This window comes from Boleophthalmus pectinirostris, unplaced genomic scaffold (genome assembly GCF_026225935.1).
Source record: "Boleophthalmus pectinirostris isolate CB_2022bp ecotype Guang Dong unplaced genomic scaffold, ASM2622593v1 HiC_scaffold_9, whole genome shotgun sequence".
NCBI lineage: Eukaryota > Metazoa > Chordata > Actinopteri > Gobiiformes > Gobiidae > Boleophthalmus > Boleophthalmus pectinirostris.
Window position 1 is genome coordinate 5,029,101 of NW_026571541.1, and position 21,414 is coordinate 5,050,514.

General features: G+C 37.3%; 2 protein-coding genes across 2 annotated transcripts; one reads left to right on the plus strand and one right to left on the minus strand.

The window, feature by feature from the left end:
• Positions 1-249: 249 nt before the first annotated feature.
• On the plus strand, positions 250-2,459 carry LOC129407205 (endonuclease domain-containing 1 protein-like). Its single transcript, XM_055147697.1, has 4 exons — positions 250-358; positions 1,473-1,573; positions 1,698-1,812; positions 2,152-2,459. The coding sequence occupies exons 1-4, from the start codon at positions 281-283 to the stop codon at positions 2,311-2,313; spliced, it is 456 nt and encodes a 151-aa protein (XP_055003672.1). The 5' UTR covers positions 250-280; the 3' UTR covers positions 2,314-2,459.
• Positions 2,460-4,776: 2,317 nt separating this feature from the next.
• Positions 4,777-18,531, minus strand: LOC110160364 (TRPM8 channel-associated factor homolog). Its single transcript, XM_055147696.1, is given in 13 exon segments — positions 4,777-5,089; positions 6,016-6,129; positions 8,304-8,474; positions 8,476-8,528; positions 8,781-9,017; positions 10,872-11,085; positions 11,176-11,270; positions 11,753-11,927; positions 12,468-12,766; positions 14,845-15,142; positions 15,903-16,119; positions 16,729-17,440; positions 18,463-18,531. Coding segments are annotated over 12 exon segments (2,754 nt in total). The 5' UTR covers positions 17,367-17,440; positions 18,463-18,531; the 3' UTR covers positions 4,777-4,846.
• Between the last annotated feature and the right edge of the window lie 2,883 nt (positions 18,532-21,414).

A 21,414-nucleotide genomic window follows, 5' to 3' on the forward strand; every position in this document is an offset into this window, starting at 1 on the left:
TTGTTCCAGCTTTAAATCCTCATTCTCGGGAATCGTTGCCAACACAGAATGTATGTCTCTTCACTGATTGGCTGGTGCCCGAACTCACACTTGGTTCTTGCAAACTGTCTAGTGTATTCTGATTCCTGATCCAGTCGCTGGAGAGAAATGAAATTGAGCGAAGGAACTTAGTGCTTTATTTTACTTGAGTTATTTTATTATCAGATGTAATAATTACTGTAAGCATTGAAAAGACATTATGACACATGTTTTAAGGAAAGGAGCAGTGCTTCTGTTCAAAATGGGGAAGCTGGTCGGTCTGTGCACTCTTCTCTCACTCCTCTGCTGGGTCTGTGCAGATGTCGTGGAGAGATTTGAGGTCAGTATCACCAGTTTGGCTTCTTGATTTGACCCTATTTTTATGCACTGACTAAGAGATCACTAAGGACATCTGGGGTTCTATTTTGAAAGCATTGATAATCAATCGATTTATAATGACAAAAAATAAGAAAATGTAACTTCTGCAGTGGTACAACTGTGAATCATTCTCAATGGTTTAATTGTACAGACTGATACAGGACTAAATCATACATACATACAAGACATTTAATGCATGGAAGGGTAAAAATTCTGTAAATATTTTTTTTATTTGATATTGTTATTTTATTTATTTATTATTATTTATTTATTTTACTTTTTTAACATGACATAACTTGAGGGCAGTGACTCATCATGGTTCAGGAAAAGGATTCAGACTCATGGAACAACAATAGACTTGAACTTAGACTCTTCCCATATCCTTTAAAAAAACCTTTAAAATTGTGTTTAATGATGGCTTTAAATTCAAAGTCAGCTTAAAGATGTAAAAACACCCACTGAATAACACAATAATAATAAGAATGCTCTCCATGCGACTCTGCTAAATTGACTTTTCAGAGCTTTTAAACATGTTATAGTTGTTTCCCTTGTCACTGACCCTCTTGAAGTTGAATTTGGAGTGATTTCTGCATACAATCTTTAATCGCTTATTTTCAAGACACCAGACAGATCAGTCCTCCTGTTCACCACCACCAGTACACACCCACACTCTGTACTCTTAGTTCTTCATTTTTCTTTTGTTAGGCAGTGATACACATATAATTCAGCAGCAAAGACACTCACTAGTGTGATGTGTAGTTATCCTTCAAAGCTGCCGTTTTTTTGTTGTTATGAAGTTTATGGAGACAAGAGCTCCTATTGGGCACCACAGTTTATGAACACAGAAGTCAGTGGAATTGTTTATTTTGTAAAGTTATTTTAGATGAACATAATGATCCATGGGTGTCAGACGTAAGGACAATAATTGTTCTTCAATGACTCGGACTTGACTTGAACTCAAATCTTACTGGTCATAGCTGACTGGGATTTGAAAAAATGTAACTTGACTACAACTCTAAAAAAACGCATTAAATCACAATAATGATACTTTCTGTGTACTTGGTCACTGTGTTGAGGATGCTCCCGGGTGCCTGGAGTTCTTCTACGGAGAGATGGTGCCTGACTGGGGATCTTCTACACCCAACGCTGCACGAATCTGCCAGAGATTTGTGAACAGGTTTGTCAACAGGAGTACATGATACAGCTAGTTCACTTCACACGTATATTCACTTATACTTCTTTAAATTCTGTATATTCACTTATACTTCTTTATGTATTAGAAATAATAATAATTTCTTTAGGTACCACTTTGCCACTCTGTACGATACCAAGCACCGGATTCCTGTTTACTCTGCTTATTACTTCCAACCAAGTAACGGAGGAGGCAGAGAGGAGAGATGGTTTGTGGAGCCTCAGGTTGGCAAGATTCTACACAATTCTACTTATTTCACAATATGTTAAATACTGAAACTAAAATGATACAGTATTACAACTGATGAGAAGTAGGTTGAGTAGCCCAAAAATGTACTCAAGTAGCACCATTAATTCAAAAATAATACTCCAGTAAAAATACAAAGTAGTGATCCAAGAAAATAAAATATATATGGGGAAAGGAATTCATCTTGTCAACAGAAAACATTTGTCACTTGTAATTTACTTACAGAGGAAAGAGTTACTTACAGTAAATATGCTACCCACCTTTGTGATTCTGCATGGTACACTATAAACATGGATATTTGATACTGGTTGTTTCAGCTGGTGAACAGTAGTTGGCAGGCTGAGATGAACACCACGTCCAGGCTGCGACAGGACCACCCTGGGGTGTATCTGGGAGAGAATCAGGCGCTGTACGGGTTATACAGGGGCATGGCCAGCAGAGGGCAGCAGAGCATTCATGGGTTTCATCTTCTCAGTTAGAAGCAATACTGTATTGAAAGGCCTCACAATCAAGATAGTGTATTGTTTTGTTGTAATTGTTAATCACTATGGCAACAGTTGTCATTTTTCCTCATTCTGAAAGCAATGTATTGATAACACCTAAAACACTTGGGGGCCAACTGCAGCCCAGGGACCACGTGACAAGTGTGATTTGGCAGTAATAAACATGTAGTAAATAATTATACATGGTGAACTTACCAAGCGCTAACTTCACCTTAATTAGCTTTAGTAAAGCATGAAGAAAGACTTAATTCATAAAAAACAATAGTTAATTAATAGTAACAAAATAGCTCATTTAGGCTTCTTAATTAACAGTTTGCTCATTAGTAATTAAGTCTTTCTTCATGCTTTATAAGGTGTAGTTGTTTTAAGTGTTACCCCAAAGTGATTTGTTTTGAAGTTTCTATTGCTGCTGTAGCCTATTGCAAAGTAAATTCTTGACTGAATGATAAAACACAGGCTAATTACATCATTGCTGGTTTTCAGATTCTACAATGTGAGATGTTGTACTTCCAGATGGGGGAAAGACACAGTTTTTCCTATTTATCACACTGTGCTTTGCTATGCAATATTGGAAAAGTGAAATTCCAAAATGGATCCTAATCATTTCTATTATAGACTAGAACCAAGACCTGCTGTATTACAACACAAATCTGCAGTTGAACAATATTAATTTTAGCTGCCCCCATCTGTATAATATAATATTGGCCAATAGAATGCTGTGATGACATACCAAATACCACATCATCACATTTAAATTCACATAGCCTATAACTTTTATATTTTCAACTATTTTCTTACAGTCCCGAGCCGTAACGCCACTTTCACTCTGACCAATGTCATCCCCCAAAACCCCAAACTGAACCAGAACTCGTGGAGTCATTATGAGATCAGGCTGAAAAACTTGTTCCAGACAAACTGCTCCAAGCACTGCTCCGAGCACTGCTCCAAGCACACATTCTGCTCATTGTAAAATAAATTCTCCTTTTTTCCTTCATTGTTGTGCCATAACACATGCTCTCCTCGGGGTCACATTGATGTCCCAGGTGTCCCTATTTTTGATCAATCTGATACCTTCCAACAGTAAAGATAGGCATACATTGTCTGTTGAGGTAAAATATAGAAAAGTTGCTTAAAAATGACACAAAGAAAATGGGGCTATACTGGCTCACATGTTAGTCATGAATGGTCTGCATAACAGTGTTTGACAATTTTATTGTTACCAACCACCAAAAACGGGGATGTCGCAGTTTTTAATTTTGAAAATCTGGTCACCTGAGTGGCACACTGTCATTTACTGAGTAATAAGTCGATTTAATATTTATGGTGACAGGCCTAAGTCCACCAGTTATGTAGATATGTAATGATAATAACTGATGTAGTAATTTATTAATAAAGACACTTGCCAGGACTGTTACTTTTTCAATAATAAATACTGTAAAAACCTTGATATTGAAGACTCCTTGAATGTGAATCCAGGTATTCATAACCTTACTACATGGTGCCATTTTGAGGACAACTGACCATTAAAAAATATAATATTTAATTGTGAATTGTTAATTACTATGGCAATGTTCCTATCTTTTTCATCATTCTGGACTCGTGGATTCCAGCCCAGTTTTTGAAGTTATTATAAAGTGGTCTGTATTATTCCTCAAGTAGGCCTAAAAAAACTCCCAGATTAGAGTACAGGAGTATAAGTTACAATCCCTCACTGTTATGCTCTTGGGCAAGACACTTTTGAGTCTGTCGTGCATTAGTGGTAGCATTAAACTACACTCTCAGTCCATCTCAACAGTGGTTGTGTGTATTGCTCTGAGTAAATGTATATGGGTGAGTGTTTGATGGGATTATCTAGGCATTGTCCTTGGTGCACTGAACCCCATTATAGTTTCTCTCTGATGCCCTCCCCAACCAAGAATGAAATGATGTGGCCTAAATCTCCATTGACTATGAGTGAGTGACGACCACTTGGTGTCATTTTCAACTTACTTTAAAGCTACTAAATTATATTCTATGTTATTTTTATTGTAAGAATGTTGATGACAAAAAATGACAGTTCAGTCTCCTAACCAAGCAACGTTTGACAGGTACAGTACATCTTTTTTTTGTTTCCAACAGTTAACAGTTCCTTAAAATAAAGGTGCACTATGTCACTTTTCTGGCGAGGGCACTGTTTGTCTCCGTATCTTATTGCTTTACCTGGATTTATAGAGTTATGGGTGTTTTTCGTGTTCAAAAATACCTCGAAAAATATTGTACACTCCACAGATTCTGCTTGTCCTCATGGAGATACAGTAGTGCACACGTTTAATGAAATATTCTTGGTACAAAATAGCAAACCCTCCACTAGAAAAGTTACATAGTGCCCCTTTAAAATATATATCTGAAAAAACAAACTAGACAATGCAGCATTTTTATAACATTTCTTATCATGTCTTATTATCCTTCATGTGAAATTTGTTTGTAGACTTCAAACCCAACACCAGTTTTACACAGATTTCAACCAGTATCACTTGTACTGGGTCATGGGGTGGTCAGTCCAGGCTGGCAACCTGGAGAGTTTCTGCTCAGTGGCGTCCTCTATTGGCCAACCCCAGGCCTTGAAAAACCTGCTCAGATTCTTGCTCACAGTCTCAGAGAAGGTCACACAGTACAGGTTCATCTTGTCTTTGTTGTTCTTGGGCACATTGGTCATTGTGTGGTAGGCAGCGAATACCTTTTTAATGGAGTCCCAGCCAAACTTCTCTTGGAGCTGCAAAAGAGAAATGCATGAAAATAATCAGTAGGTAAATTATTAGTGGTAGATTTATAAAGGTCAACAATATATGATATATATTTTTAAGTGATTAGAGAATTAAAGGGCCCATACTGCACTATTTTCTGATCTATGGTACAATGTTGTTTCCTCATCAAAAACATACCTGGAGTAATACACAAACCCTGCAACACATGGAAACACCTTGTGATTCCATGTTGTAATGCAGGTGCTCCACTGTGTTTTTAAATTGTAATACATGGTGCCCAGTGGGAGCTGACGTCACAGTAAACGTCATCAAAACAAAGAGTTGGCAACTCTCATCATGCCATCAAAAATTTACTATTTTGACTTTTTCAAAATAAAACTGGAGAGTGAAGAAAGTACAGAGCTGTACAGAGCAAATGTCGGTGACAGTAAAAACAGCCTGATTCATTAGTCGGTTTCACTTCGTGGAAACTGTCTGACCTCGCAGCATTAGGATTCTAGGCTTTAAATCCTTGATCTTGGGAATCGATGCCAACACAAAATGTATATCTTCATCTACATCCATCTCGACCGCTTTGTTTACTGTTGTGCTGCACCATAAAAGGGACCCAATCAAGGCTTCACTGATTGCCCGGTGCGTGGTCTACAACTTCTGGGTTCTTGCAAACTGTCTAGTGTATTCCGATTCCTGACCTAGTTGCTGGAGAGAAATGAAATTGAGTGGAGACACTAGGTGGCGCCAGCCTGGCCAGTAAAAACGGATTGATCGGCAATATGGTGTTTTGAATATAAGTGATTAAAAATTACTTAAACATGGACTAATCACTCTAATAAAACCACTGGTGAGTAAACGGTGAATGCTTTACTTGCTAACAGAAAAATAAAGATTAAATTAAGGGAATTATATTTATCCTTCTGTAAAATGATAGGCAAACCTGAAGATAAGTCTCCAAAGCCACAAAAGTGTTCCACTTCGCCAGGTCTCGACCGCCTTTCACATACTCCTTTATTCGATTGCGACGCTTCTCCAGCCGCATGGATGGCTCACACTGTCAGAGATCAGAGGAATACATGTGTTCAAATATGAATTCAAATGTATATCTATTTACCTATACATCGTTTGATTGAAAAATGATCTGTTTCATCATATGTCAAAAGGCCTCTGTTGTCATTCAGCGATGGTTATATTGGGTTCTAAATAATTTTCCACTATGTCACTTTTTGGTTGGGGGTCCGTCACCTGCTTGTTTCTATGGACATGTCATTAGTCTGCCTGGAATGTTTCACAGTATGACATCAAACAGCTCTACCTTACATTACATTTATTCAATTACAGGTAGTGTTATAACTCAAAAAATACATAGATATTGCGGCGTATGTAGCCCAATGCTTATCCCACACGCCACGGCGGGCTAAGACACGGGGTAAAAACACTGTGGACACGTAACTCGGAACAAATGCATATACACGGTACTTGTTTGTCATAGTAGGCATACGCGTTAGAGCACTTACTTTAAAGCTGCTGCCGTCCGTAGCCATGCACCGATACCTTCTATATGCAAATCTTTCCTGTTAAAATACGGTCAACAGAAAGTTGCTCCCCGTGCTCACCCCGCCACCATGATCCAAGGCCTTACACTCAACAGGTGAGCGCGCTCATATATAGGCCACACCACACCCACCGTGCCACCCCCAGACACCGCAGTATAGTGCACATTACTCACGTGAGGAAACCAATAGAAAACCCACGAATGGCTCCTACAATAGAAAAACAGCATTCTGACTGATAGCGGGGTCGCCTTTCCACAGATCTGACCTTTAACTTGATCTGGTTTGGTCTCCATAAAGATAGAAAAGTTTATTAATGCCATACTGTGAAACATTCCAGACAAAGCAATAATATCTCGATGAAGAAAAGCAGTTACAGAAGGTTTTCCAGTTTGTTATAGTAAGTCATAGATATTCAAATTCAGTTAAAATTCTACAAAGGCAGATCTTTATAAAAAACTTGGAATATTTTGGGAAGGAAGGAAGTCGATAGGATGAGGCTGCTTGGAGGTGGAGTGACTCATTCCTGGTTCACAGAAGGAAGGGTGACGGCTGTTTTCCATTTAAGATTAGCATTTCTCTGAACATTGCCATACTAATAACTACATGGACTGAGTTCACATCACAACATTCTTAACACCCATATGCCTAATGTCTGTACACTTTCACTAGAATCATTTGGATCATTTCAGCCCTGGAATTGCCAATCTCTACTGAACTAAAGGTAGAAGGTAGACATTAATTGAAAACTGAGCTTTGGAGAAACAGACAGACTAATAATAAATGATTACTCAAACAAACATTTTTACATAAGACCTTTAAATAAACTATTGAGACAAAAACTGATGGTCAAACACATTGATCTTGAACTATGTCAGACTTTTAGACACAAGATTATTAGACATAATTTCTGACAAAAAAAAAAATCAAGGTCTAAGAAGTGAGCATGGACAGACTTCCGCCTCCATCAACTCCAGCTTCAATTGGCCAACTGAAAAAATTGTCACCCCAATGGTCATTTTGGTCTTAAAATGTTCGCATTAACTCGCTTTACGTGATCCTGGTGTTTTTATTTTGTTATTTTGTCCATAAATAAATTCCTATTCCTAACATTGAACTCATCTCCAATTTCGCTCCATAACCAGCCTCCATGAGCTTCATTTGACTGGACCCGAACGCTATGGGTGACATCACTCTTCCATTAAGGCCTCCCACACCTACAGGATTTTTCAATCTTAGATGATTTTTAAACATGTGACAAAAAGCACACACCACAGTCAAGAGGAGAATCTTATGAGATTTTAAATCTCCAATCGCAGCAGGATATGGATGTATAAGTAAGATGTATGGAATTAAAATAACAGTCAATTGGTCGTCACGCCTCTGCCCCTAACGCTCTGTTTTATTGGCTGTTACTGTAGCATTGCTGATTTTTTGGTGGTTACCATTTGACAGAGCAGCTCAGAGTAAGACACGCACAGGCACACACACAAGGAGTGTAGCGTCTTTAAAATCATATCGGGTCAAGCCTCCCTGAACTCGAGGAGAAGCAAATCGCAGCCTAAATCTGGCAAATTTAATGTAGTGTGTGGCAGCCTTTAGGCCACTTTATGCAGTCTATGGTTGAGCCTTTTCTTTGTTATAAATACAGAGTCATGACACAAACATGAAATACCTCTTCTCTTGGGAATCCTAGCACAGTCTCGTGCACATACAGAGACCACAGGTTGCATGTGCACTCGGTCGTGTGAGGAGGGAATTCCCAGCATCCTCTCTGCTGGTTGTGGCCCAGTTCGTGGATGAAGCCCCAAATAGGTTTGTTTTTTATAAGTTGAGCATTGACGATAGTTTTTAGCTGGTTCGCTGAAAGTCATGATGGGGTAGCCTGCATGCATCCAGCCTGAATGAAAAACATACAGAATACAATTTGATAAGACCTTTGGACACAATATAAGTATTTAAATGAGTTAAATAGGTTTTTGGTTCAAATTTGTTTGTCATTCATAATAGGTATTGCTTCTATATTGATTTGTTTACTGGTTGAGAATGAGAGATTGGTAAATAGTTAATAATAACTCTATTGTAGTGTGTCATATCAGAAAATAATATAAATCTAAAAAAAAAACAAAAAAAACAAAAAAACAAACATTACCATGTGAGATCTGCACATCACAGACAAACCGCTCCTTCCTTTTAAACTTGGGTGGGATAGCAGCCAGGTCTGCAATGCCCCTCATGATCCTGTCCCAGAGAGCTGCCAACTCATCAGGACGCTCCAGGTTCCGCACCACCTCAGAGGGCACAGCCAGGATGATGTTCTCAAACTCCAGCTCTGCCCAGGGAGAGGGCGCCGTACGGAGCAGCTGCCAGTCCAACAGAGACGTCACTCCTGGGGGACAAAAAGAGGGTCCTTAAAGCGCTCTTCATTACAATGCACTTTACATGATTAGATTTAAGATTTTACTACAAGCTTGCCAAGTTTTTTCTGTTTAAATTATTTCAGTACTTTATAGTTTTACCTGTTGGACATGGGCAGCTGATATGACACGGTATATATGCACTACCACTCACTCACTTTTTTTTCTTCTATTTTTTTTCTTACCAATTTCTACATTTTAGATATACATCAGATATATTAACCAAGATAAATGTACTTATTTAGTACAGAAAGAAACTAAATTGACACATTTTGACAAAGTAAAGGGTGGCTAGTTTGAGGACTTAGTTATAAAATATTAAAAAAGATACTTAGTATTAGTTATTTAATTCCATATATCTTTGTACATTTTATGTCTTCTGTATGTATAGAAAATGCAAAAATTTGTAAAAAGTAAAAAAACATTGAATGAGAGGATGAATCCAAACTTTCGACTAGCAGTGTACAATAGTTATTTTCCATAACTACCTAGTAACCATACTGTAAACAAGGGCCAACACTCGCATTATGTAACATTTATTTAATAGTCATGAACTGAATTTAATTTAAAAAATATCACAATTCATTTTTGTGCTCTCTGTCTGAGAGTAGGCAAACAACGGTTTACAGGTTTAACAGCGTTTGCATAGTACAATCTAGTCAGTGTTGATCATAAGTACATAGATGTCGTGAGAGAGAATGATTTTCAGTTCTGATACAGACAGTATTTGAATATTTCCTATACAAACAAAGTGTTGTTTGATCTGACTGAGTACCAGACTACATGTGGTACAACTGTCAGTTTAAACTGTAGAATGTGACTGTGAGGATTGGATATGAACACAATGGATAATTATGCATATATGTTTTATTTATACAACTTTTTTTTAAGTACACTATGTCATTTTTCTCGTTAAAGGTCTGGAGATGATATTGCTTTATCTAAAATGTTTCACAGTATGTTTCAGTAATGTCTCCTATGAGACAACGAGACAGGTTACATGACAGATCTGTGCAGAGGTGAACCTGCTCATTGTATTTTTCAAAGTATTTTCAGCTATAAAAACAACTGCAGTTGTATAAATATAAGTTAGACAAGTTTGATGACTTACTATAGAGCATTCTAGACAAAGCAATAACATTTCCACAGAGATTAGAAGGTGGCAGACACTGTTGGTGCCATTTTCTATGTTGCAGTTTAGGCCCAGATTCAGTTCAGATTCAGATTAATATTATAATTTATTTTATATGTAGTGACTGCATGTCATAGCATATTTAGGATTACATTACAGTACTATATTTGATCATTTGTATTTAATGTAATTTTAATTTAGTTTGAATTAGTTTAGATTAATTAGTGTAGAATTTCCAGATGTATAGTCAATAGGAGCTGGCACTTTGAGCTCGCGCATGGGTGTAAGGGAAAACCATTAGTCTGTTTTTGCTTGTGTGAAAATTTCAGTAAAGACGGGGTGAACACACTGTTTTCTACCGTCGTTAAAACCTAAACACGAGTAGACTCGTTCTTTCCGTCTGAAAGTGGTTAATTTAATGAATACGAAAAGGAGAACTCACAGAACACAAGAAGGGAAATTTAGCCACTACAGACACTCTATCAGAAAAGTTACATACTACACCTTTAAGCTTTGCTATAGTTTAATATAACTGTTTATGAATCTTCAACATTATCCAAGTTTTTTTCTTATAGTTATTTTTCATTCTGATTTAGGTTGATCTAAATAGTACAAGGTGATCCTGGTGTGAACAATTATACTACATGTTGGATTCAAGAAACGACCATAAAAATATAACCATGATTACACTCACCTGATTTATAGTATGGAGCAGGTACAGCCATTTGAACTACGACCTCCGCTCCTTGCACCTGAGTTTTAGGTGGAGCCACCAGGTAAATGAGCCCCCCCCAAAGGTTGTGCACCTGCATCATCTCTGAAGTGACTGGGAACCTCTCACAGACACATGGAGCCCTCTTCAACACTGCGGCATTCACAAGACTGTCTGTCTGGCATCCAATCTGCACCTGCAAATGTATGGAAAATAGTTGTTCATAACTAATGTAACTACGGTAGTATGATTACATGATAACTATATGTTTGTTAGTATACTGTACATTCCAGCCCTTGTTGACGATGCTTGTTGGTATGGATATGTAGGTTTTCATCCCAGGAGACAGATACAGGCCCGTGCTCACCCACTCTGCTCCACCTGATAGAAATGTTATCGAAAACAGATTTGATTCAGTACAGAAAAACAAAAATATTCTTAAAAAACATACCTAGAGTTGTGTTTAGTTTCATTTATGCATGTTTGAGTATCCTTTATTTTTAGTCTGTCTACATTTCCTAAGCTCAAAATGCTCCGTTCTGCCTTGTGATGTCTTGAAGCAGTAGTTTTCAAGTTAACAGCTACTTTTTTACCTTTTGTTCTGTAGAGTTTGACAATTCAAGGGCTTTGATTGTCCAAGTGATCCTATGGAGTTTAAAGACACAGTGGAGCACTTCCTGTATTACTGAGAAGAACTGAGCCTAAATATGCAGGGTTTATGTGTTAAACATGTGTGAATGAAATAAAACAAAACTCCAGGTCTGTTTGTGATGAGGAAACAACATTAGAACATAGATCAGAAAACAGCTTAATATGGATCCTTTAACAGTCTCCATCCATATCATAACTGTATATACTTGTACCTGCAGTGTCTACGCTTATGTTGACCCTGTAGTTGTAAACGACCGGTAGCATGGGATTGTTTTTGATGAGATAGGGCAGGAGTTCTTCTTTGTTTGGGTAGACCTTATACACCTCTGTCCCAACATGCAACAGAAACTTGTCTCTGGGAGTTTTCACAGGGCAGCTCTGACATGCCTACAACAAAAACAATATTAAAATGAGGTTGTGCAAGTTCTATAAGGAGAAGAAATGTTCTGGCTTGCTAATTATCGTTGATTGTAGTGCAAAATAGCAGAGAAGACATTGTAATCACTGTGAGAAAAATGAAAAATCTTTATAGGTTGTCAGTTAGTCACAGTGAAAATTGGTCAAAAAATATATGGTGCATAGTCAATTTCACAGAAGCAATATGAGGGAATAAAGTGTACAGAGGAGTAGTGTCTTGCCCAATGGCACAACAACTATATGAATTTGTTAGTGGGATTCAAACCTCCAACAACAGCTCTACTTATGCAGCTGAGATCTTATGTATGTTAGAATCAGGGACTTTCCTCAGAAAACAATTTCTTTAATTTTCACTTGGGAATCTTTAAAGGTGAACTTGGAAAACGCCACCTTGTGATGTCATGTGGTAATACAGGAAGTACTCCACTGTGTTTTTACATTTACAACATTACAACATGGCTTAAAGCTCACAAAAGTCAATTTTGTGTGATATAGACCCTTTAAACTTACCTCTGGCATTCCACATTTCTTTATCAACTCTGTGAAGGTGCTGAGGATCTGCTTGTAGTTGTTGTTGCTTGAATCCAGTCGCAGGTAGGTGGTGCAATCTTGGCTCAGTTTTTTCAGCCACTCTTCTTCGTGTTTAGCCAGCTGCTCGCCTTTAGTCACATGACCAGCGAACTTATGCAGGATGTGTCTGAAGTGGTACGTGTTTTTGATGGCCTGGCTGGGAACTGGAGGCTTATAGGCCCCGTCTGTAATGTACTTCTCCAACAGAGTCATGCCCATTTTGTTCAAGATCTTGTTTCCTAAAGGAGTACAATGGAACATATTACGTCACATAGAAAAATAATATTTATATATATTTTTTATTAGTTTAATTACATTTCTATTAGTTATTATTATTATAGTTTTGTTTTTGTTTAATTATATATATTATGAATATTTTTTATTAAGCTGGAGGAAAAATGTGATAAAAATAAACCAAACAAAAACACATATATACTGTGTCTACTGTAATGTGTCAACAAAGAATATAATAATTATATCACATAGAAAAATAGACCAAAGTTACAAGGAATATAAAAGCAAGTGCAAAATTTATTAATTTATTAGCAATGTCACAATATATTTTAGTGTTTTGATTAGTGTGAAGGACTGTCACTATTCAATGATTATTATGGAATTACACCAAGAAAAACAACAAGGAAATTTTAAAGGCCTTGATTAAAGTCCTTGCTTCTTCCCCCTATATTTGAGCAAAATGTCTTCCCCCAGTACAGTTATATTGTATAAGTAGCTGCTCAAAAGTTTGCCCTATACTCTCTGCATCTGATTAGAAAGAGTGATGAGGAAACAACATTATGACATAGATTATAAAATTGCGTAATATAAGCCCTTTAAAGCTAGTATAGCAATTATGTAGTCCTAGTTTAGACTTGGTTCAGACCTATATCCTATATCCACATCTGTTTAAGTCTCTGCTGCTAATCCTTGTGTCTGTGCATGCAAGCCTAGATCTCCAAACCCCTGCTGTGATTGGTGGGTTCAGTTGAAGCTGGCACCCAGTTCCTCCCTAGCTGATTGGTGGAAAACCGTTAACACCTGGCCAATCCTGGGCCTACACCTGCAGCACCAGCCCCATAAAGGATCCGGCCCCTGCCACTCATGGCAGCTGTTCTGTCTGTGGACTGCATGTCATTTGCTGTGTCTCTTGTGTTGCACTTAATAATTTTGTAGTTGAGACACTAGTAGTTCTTGCGACTTAGTTTGGAGACTGGTTTTGTATTTCTGTTATTTCTGTTATTGTCATTTTGTATACTGTTTTTGATAGCCTACTTTTAGTTATACTAGTTAGTTTGCCACTCTGTTTAGAGCCTCTTTTTTTAATCATTGTAAATATCAGCTTTTGTTAGTTTTACCTTAACAGTTTTTTTTTTTTTTTTTTATAAATTACCACTTTAGTTTTACCATTTTTACATCTTGGTTATTTTGTTACTTCCCCTGTCCCTAGCAGAGCTGGGTTCTAACAGGTTTAGACCTGGTTTAGATCTGGTGGTATTTGGTGTGAAATGTTTCTTTCTCAATGAATGGGTAATGTTAATATAATGTGACACAAAAAGTCTGATTAAAAAAAAAACTACTTTTAATATATTTTTGCTTTTTTGGTGGAGGGTCCATATTGACATCTTCATGTGTGTGTTATTTACCCCATGTGATATTTTTAGGGTTTCCAGCTTTAGGACTTTAGGTCCCGCTCTCCTAAAACATCATCACTGTTTCAAGTTGATTTAGAGAGCACAGCTATTTAATGTTGAAAATGCTATTCTATTTTATAAATAATGAATTTTCATTGTGGTGTCTTTCTCCTCAAACATCTTGAGAAGGTCTGCTGCTTCAGGTTGATTAAGAAAGTACTATTATTTACTGTTGAAAATTCTTTTTCTCTTGCATAAAGAATACATTTTCATTGTGGTACCCCTTTCCTAAACCAGCTTGACAAGGTCTGTTGTGTCAGGTTGATTTAGAAAGTACTATTATTTAATGATGAAAATCCTATTCTGTTGTATAAAGAATTAATTTTCATCCCTCTCCTGATTCAGGTGATTCAGGTTACCTGATTCAGGTCGATTTAGTAAGGTTAATTTAGTAACAGCAGAAACAAGTCTATAATTGCAAGTTGTTGTTTTTATTGTGGTGTGGAAAATTTTGACACAGGTATATCTAGTTTGTCTGCAATCTTGAACTAATCCTATTAATCTCCATGTAAGAACACTCCTCATTTATCTCCTTACACGTGTTTTGTTTTTTCCAGTTCTGTATGCCAGTAACCAGACAAAGTAATAGAGATACTGATAGAGAAGTTATGGTCCAACACTGTACATACCTGCAAACTCAGTCATATAATTCTTGTCTTTGTGAGTTAGGGCCCAGTGCCATGAGTGTCCTCCCAGTAGCAGGCCTCCTCCCTCAGCCACAAACTCATGGATCTGCTGTATCTCGTCTTCCTTGTAGGCCGTGCACACATACACGCTCAGGTCCTTACGAAGCGTAGTCTTCTCACAGTTAAGGCCAAATTTCTTGAAGACTTCGTAGGCCTGGTTCAGCCCTGGCACAACCCCGATGACGCCCTGCCTGCCCTCGTCCAGCCAGTGCAGGGCATTAGTGAAGAAGGGGGCAAGAGTCTGTCCAAAAACAATAAATAATATAGTAATGTAGTTTATAGTTTATTTAGAATTTTGGCAAGTAATACACAAATAAAACATGTATTTAATGAGACAAATCAGCAAGGATCGATCCCTAGGTTTCAGAATGTTAAGAGATTAGGACTGTTGCCATAGCAATAAACAATACTTTTTTTTTTTTTTAATTGAAGACATTTTGCAGACAATTGTGAAGAATTATTATCTTTTAAAAAAAGAATGTAATACTATAACTAGGAATGCATCGGTCCAGCTTTTTCTGTTCCGATACTGATGTCGATACTTTTTCAAGTATCTGCTAAATCTATATAGCCAATATCAACCGATATCAGCTGATATTATTATATTATGAGAAACTGAAAATATTATTTATTTCCTTTAAACACGGCTTTACACACAAGTTTAATATTATGAGACGTTTTGGGGATTAACAAAGACGTAAAGGTGCACTGTGTAACTTTTCTGCTGGAGGGTCCGCAGTATGGAAATAAACTTTGTAATCATAATAGAATGGTAAGAATTCATGTTTCTCAGGAATTTTTGAATTTTGTAATTGAACAACTGCAAGAGAGATATGTTTAATGTCATACTGTGGAACATCTCAGGCAAAGACAAAGACATCTCCATGGAAATAAGCAAGGAGAGAACCCTCCACCTTAGAAGTTACATAGTGCACCTTCAATTCATAATGAACAAATGTGATTAATTATACAGCCATAATTATAATTTTACACTTCTCTACCTCTCTTTTCATCAGTCCTTCATGTGAGATCACCACCACTCTCCCCTGTCCGTAGTAGGCTCCGGCCAGAAAAGCTCGTCCGTCTGGGGTGGTCCCAATGGGGAAAGCCAGAGATCCATGGATCAGAATCTCAGACGCCACCACGCCATTCATCAGGTCAAACTCTGAGACGCCCTGGAGCAAGAAGTCCAGGTCGTCCTCAAAATCTCTCCCAACTCTGAAGTGTATAAAGCAAAATATATGGAATGTAAATCTTACATTTCATGAAATATATTACTTGTCAGATTAAATCTGAAGAAGACAATGGAGAACAACACCTGAAAGTAGATGTAAGTAGAGATTTCAGATTTTAGACTTTATTTTTACAATTTGTTTAATATTCAGTATTCTAAAGGTACACAATGTAAGTCTTTCGTTGGAAGGTTTGCCACATGCGATATATGACATCAATCTGAGACAAGTTACTGTTGAGATCAGTGGAGAGGCAAGCCCTATTAGTAAGAATGCATGCTTTTTAAAGTAATTTTTAAAATTTTGTTTAAAAAAATAGTTTAGGTAAATATATTGTAATGCAACACTGTGGAAGATAACAGGAAAAGTAATAGCTTCTCTTAGAGACTTGCCAGTGTCAGACCCTCCACCAGAAAAGTTACATAGTCTGCAAATGTATGTCTACTTATTTAGCTGACTTGGGCGATTTTTGTAGTAAATTTCAATATATATTGAACTCATTTGGTCATTGTGCCCCATATACACACATACACATGCACACACACACAGGCACATACACATATACACACATATATGAATAATCTTAAGAACTTACACAACAGACATCCAGGAGGCAGGGATTTGGGGATAGACCGGGATGATCTCTGCGTCTGCTTTGTGTTTGGAGAAGTAGACTCCAGTCACTCCGGACACTTTATTCCCCGAAAACTGCAGCAGCGTATTGTCTTTGGGGTGTTGCGATGCCCATGACCAGCTCTGCCCCCCGATCAGCACCCCTCCTCCACATTTCATAAACTCTATAATGTCTTTGGCTTTCCCCTCTACATTGTATGCATCAGTTACATACACCCCAATGCCTTGACCACTGCTAAAATCATTCATGACTTTAAACTGGAATTTAGAATGGAGCTTTTCTGCAACGTGTTTGGAATACACATGAACACCAACAGGCTGCGATTTCCCCTGGTTCAGCCAATTTATAGTGTTCTCAACCAAAGCTGGCTGCGTACCCAAAAAACCTTCATGCCCTAGAACAACAATGCGACCAGAACCGTACATAGAAGCCGCTAGAACTACTTGACCGTGACTGTTCATCGCCAATGGAAATGCGTCATCTCCAGTTAAAACCAGGTCACATGGGACATTGGAACCACGGAGATCCAGCTGTTTAATTCCTCTCATTATGGAGACGTAGGCATTTTCCAGATTGGATTGTGAATGTGAGGAAGGCATAGTGACTGAATGATAGTGTGTACTACAAGCAGCTAAACTGGAGGGTCACAGAGGTGGGTGGTTCACTGCATGATCTGAAAAAACGAGAAATAGACAATTTTATAAGAACATTATTAAAAGTAGAGCCCGACCGATATGGATTTTGTTGTGGCCGATATGAAACCGATATAATGAGAGTTGGAGCTGCCGATAGCCGATATAATCGCCGATATATTTAGTGATGTAAAAATTCACTGTAAATCTTGAATTGTTAAAAAACTTAGGTTTGGCTCTAGTGGATTCTAAATTGGGTTTATTTAGGCAACATTTATTGTTATTCTGACTCTTTACATAATATTTACATACAGTAGATTGGCCCAATGGCATTTTTGCATCACATTACTACTAGTGATGGGTATTCCAGTTTTTTTTTTTTTGGAGAACCGGCTCTTTTGGCTCGGCTCACTAAAGCAGCTGGCTGTTTCGGCTCCCAAACGACTCTTGAGATTGTTTTGTTGCAAGCAGGACTAAACCAGAACTGAACCAGGACTGAGTGTCGGGACTCGGTTTCTATCTCTCTCCTTCACTCGAGCCCAAGATTAGTCCTGGTTTATTCATTTTATGCTGAACTACAGCCAAATATGCACTTTTTTTTATCCTATGCACACGCATATTTCTGAAAGACGCTGCTGCTGTCAAACTACGGGTCTATATGCGGCATGAAGAGAAAAAGTGAGAAAAAGTGAGAAAAAAGAACACGGCTCCCAATAAGAAGCAGGCTCCCGTTGTTCGCTTCAAAGAGCCGGATCTAAGAGCCGCTTCGATCACGACCGACCGATAACTCCTAGCTAGTAAAGAAGCTACCGTTATTAGCCTTTAACCGTAAAACGTGCGCGCCGCGTTATTTAATTATATGCATAAATGTGGATCATTCACACGTCTATTCACAGCTCATTTACATATCAATGCTGGTCCAGTAGCAAATATACGGCCAATATAGTCACTTTACAATAGGCCAATAGAAAACAGCCTGTTTATGTGCGGAAGCTACAGCAGCTAATCGCTAATAACAAATAGCCAAAACTAGCTTCAAATTCGATGTATTTCCAGCACTCACCGCTCACACAGGCTCCTCCTCACATCACAAGTCTGCACTAATAAATGTCCTTTTAATTCAGACTCAAACCAATTGTCCGTAAAAAGAATATAATCTCAGTGTTGTGCACTGCTGCCGGTGTAAACAATAGCACGTGAGTGAAGTGACGTGACTCTGGGGTATGTAAAACAGAGAAGTAATGTAATGTAGCTATTTAGCTACTAAACAGGATAGTAGTAGTAAAGTATCTAGTAGTAATAAAGCAGGAGTAGTAGAGTGAGGTGTAGCAAATTGATTGTTGAGCTAGAAACTAGTAATGTATACGAGAGCATAGTAGTGTAGTAGTAAATCAAGTTAGTAATAGTAAGTCAGTAGTAAATAAATACTGATAGCCACATATTAGTTTATCTGTCTGTAGTAGAACATAATGTAGAGTCTAAGCTTTATAACCAGGTATAACATGCCCACATGAAATATCGGCCCATATCAGCAAGCATATCGGCCGATAGCCGATATGTCTCCAGGTGCCCATATCAGCCGATATATCGGTCGGGCTCTAATTAAAAGTGTAAAGACAATACAGCAATAGTAGTAGTAGTAGGAGTAGTAGTAGTAGTAGCTCTAGTCAGGACTGTTGACAGAAATGTGGGCTGCTCTAATATAAATTAATAGGAAGAGGGTCCAATTCTGGTAGTAGTAGTAATAGTAGTGGTAGTAGTAGTAGTTGTTGTTGTAGCTGTAGTAGTAGTAATAGCAGTAGTTGTAGTAGCAACAGTAGTAGATGTAGTAGTAATAGCAGATGTTGTAGTAGAAATAGTAGTAATAGTAGTAGTAGTCGTCGTAGTTGTAGTAGCAGAAGTAGTAGCTGTAGTAGTAGTAATAGCAGTAGTTGTAGTAGAAGTAGTAGTAGTCGTTGTCGTAGCAGAAGTAGTTAGCTGTAATAGTAGTAATAGCAGTAGTTGTAGTAGTAACAGTAGTTGATGGAATAGTAATAACAGTAGTTGTAGTAGTAACAGTAGTAGATGTAGTAGTAATAGCAGTAGTACCAGTAGTAGTAGTAGCAGTAGTAGTAATAGCAGTCGTTGTAGTAGCTGTAGTAGTAGAAGTAGTAGCCGTAGTAGTGGTAATAGCAGTAGTTGTAGTAGTAACAGTAATAGATGTAGTAGTAACAGCAGTAGTAGTAGTAGTCATAGTAGCTGTAGCTATAGTAGTAGTAGTTGTAGCTGTTGTAGTAGTAATAGCAGTAGTTGTAGTAGTAGTCATTGTAGTTGTAGCTGTAGTAGTAAAAATAGTAGTTGTAGTAGTAGTAGTGTAGCTGTAATAGTAGTAATAGCAGTAGTTGTAGTAGTAATAGTAGTAGATGTAGTAATAATAGCAGTAGTTATAGTAACAGTAGTAGAAATAGAAGCAGCAGTAGTAGTTGTAGCTGTTGTAGTAGTAACAGTAGTAGTAGTAATAGTAATAGATATAGCAGTAATAAAAGTAGTTGCAGTAGTGATAGTAGTAGTTGTAGTAGTAACAGTAGTTGAAGCTTTAGTAGAAGTTATTGTAACAGAAATAGGGACAGAAGCAATAGTAGTAGCATTTTTTAAGTAGCATACTTTATAAGCAGTATCATAATTTGCATTTTAGCAATTCCATTTACTCCCACTTGAGTAAAATATACATTATATTTTATTTTGCAGTAAAAATACTTCCCACAAATAATAATTTAAATTTAGATTATGAAGCTTTGAGTTGAGACTATAAATTATATTGTATTTTTTGCATGGAATATTTAATTGGTTGAATGGCAATTTCCACTCAAAAAATCCATTGGTGTAAGAGACAATATAAGGGGAATGGAAAGTTACGTATTGAAATTAGTGCTGTCATGCGATTTAAAAAAATTGAGAGATTAATTAATTATGATCTGTAATTAATTAATCTAATTAATCTCATTTTAATCTCACCTAAAAATTGCTGAGAAAAGTCTTCAATTTGAGGTATTTTCATTTAAATTCATTATTACATTATTGTGGCAGATCAAAAGACTGATATAGAACAAAAAAAGTGACTTTATAAAGTAATTTATTGTTTAACAAATCTCTTCAAATTGGCTGTTGAGCCCAAGTCTCTATGAATAAGAAACCGTTTGCTGTAAAGTAGCAAAGACGAGGAAATCTGAACATAATAACTTTTGTCTACTTAAAGACAATAAAAAGTCCAGTCTTTCCTTAACCATATTAAAAATATTATTGATAGAGAAATGCTTTATATATGAGATCACTGGTTTTAGTCCTTGTTTTAGTCCTGGTTTAGACCTGCTTTAGTCCTACTTTAGTCCTGGAATGGATTAATCCTGGTTTTAGTCCTGGTGTTAGTCCTGGTGTTAGTCTGGTGTTAGTCCTGGTTTTAGTCTGGTTTAGTCTGGTTTTAGTTCTGGTTTTAGTTCTGGTTTAGTCCTGGTTTAGACCTGGTTTTACTTCTGGTTTTAGTTCTGGTTTAGTCCTGGTTTAGACCTGGTTTTAGTTCTGGTTTTAGTTCTGGTTTTAGTTCTGGTTCAGTCCTGGTTTAATCCTGGTTTAGTCCTGGTTTTAGTTCTGGTTTAGTCCTGGTTTAGACCTGGTTTTAGTTCATTTTAGTTAATTAATTTGACACCCCTAATTGAAATAAGTCTGAAACACCATTAAACAACTGAAGAAAACAATACTAAAATGAAGATAAATATAATCTAGAAATATTTTTTGCAGTGCAGTTTAAGCATATACACAGTAGAGTCTGCAATCATAATATGTATAAGAGTTGCTATAGGGACAGCGTCACATGGCAGCAATGATTTTAGACCAGGAACCACTGACCTAACAATAACAACAAAAAGGAGGAGTTATTTGTTTAGCCACACCCCAGTCAAGCTCCGATGGTTTTAAAGCACTGCACCAGTATAACCAGTATACACCCAGGTGCCTGCAAAGAAACCGGTTTAGCAACTTC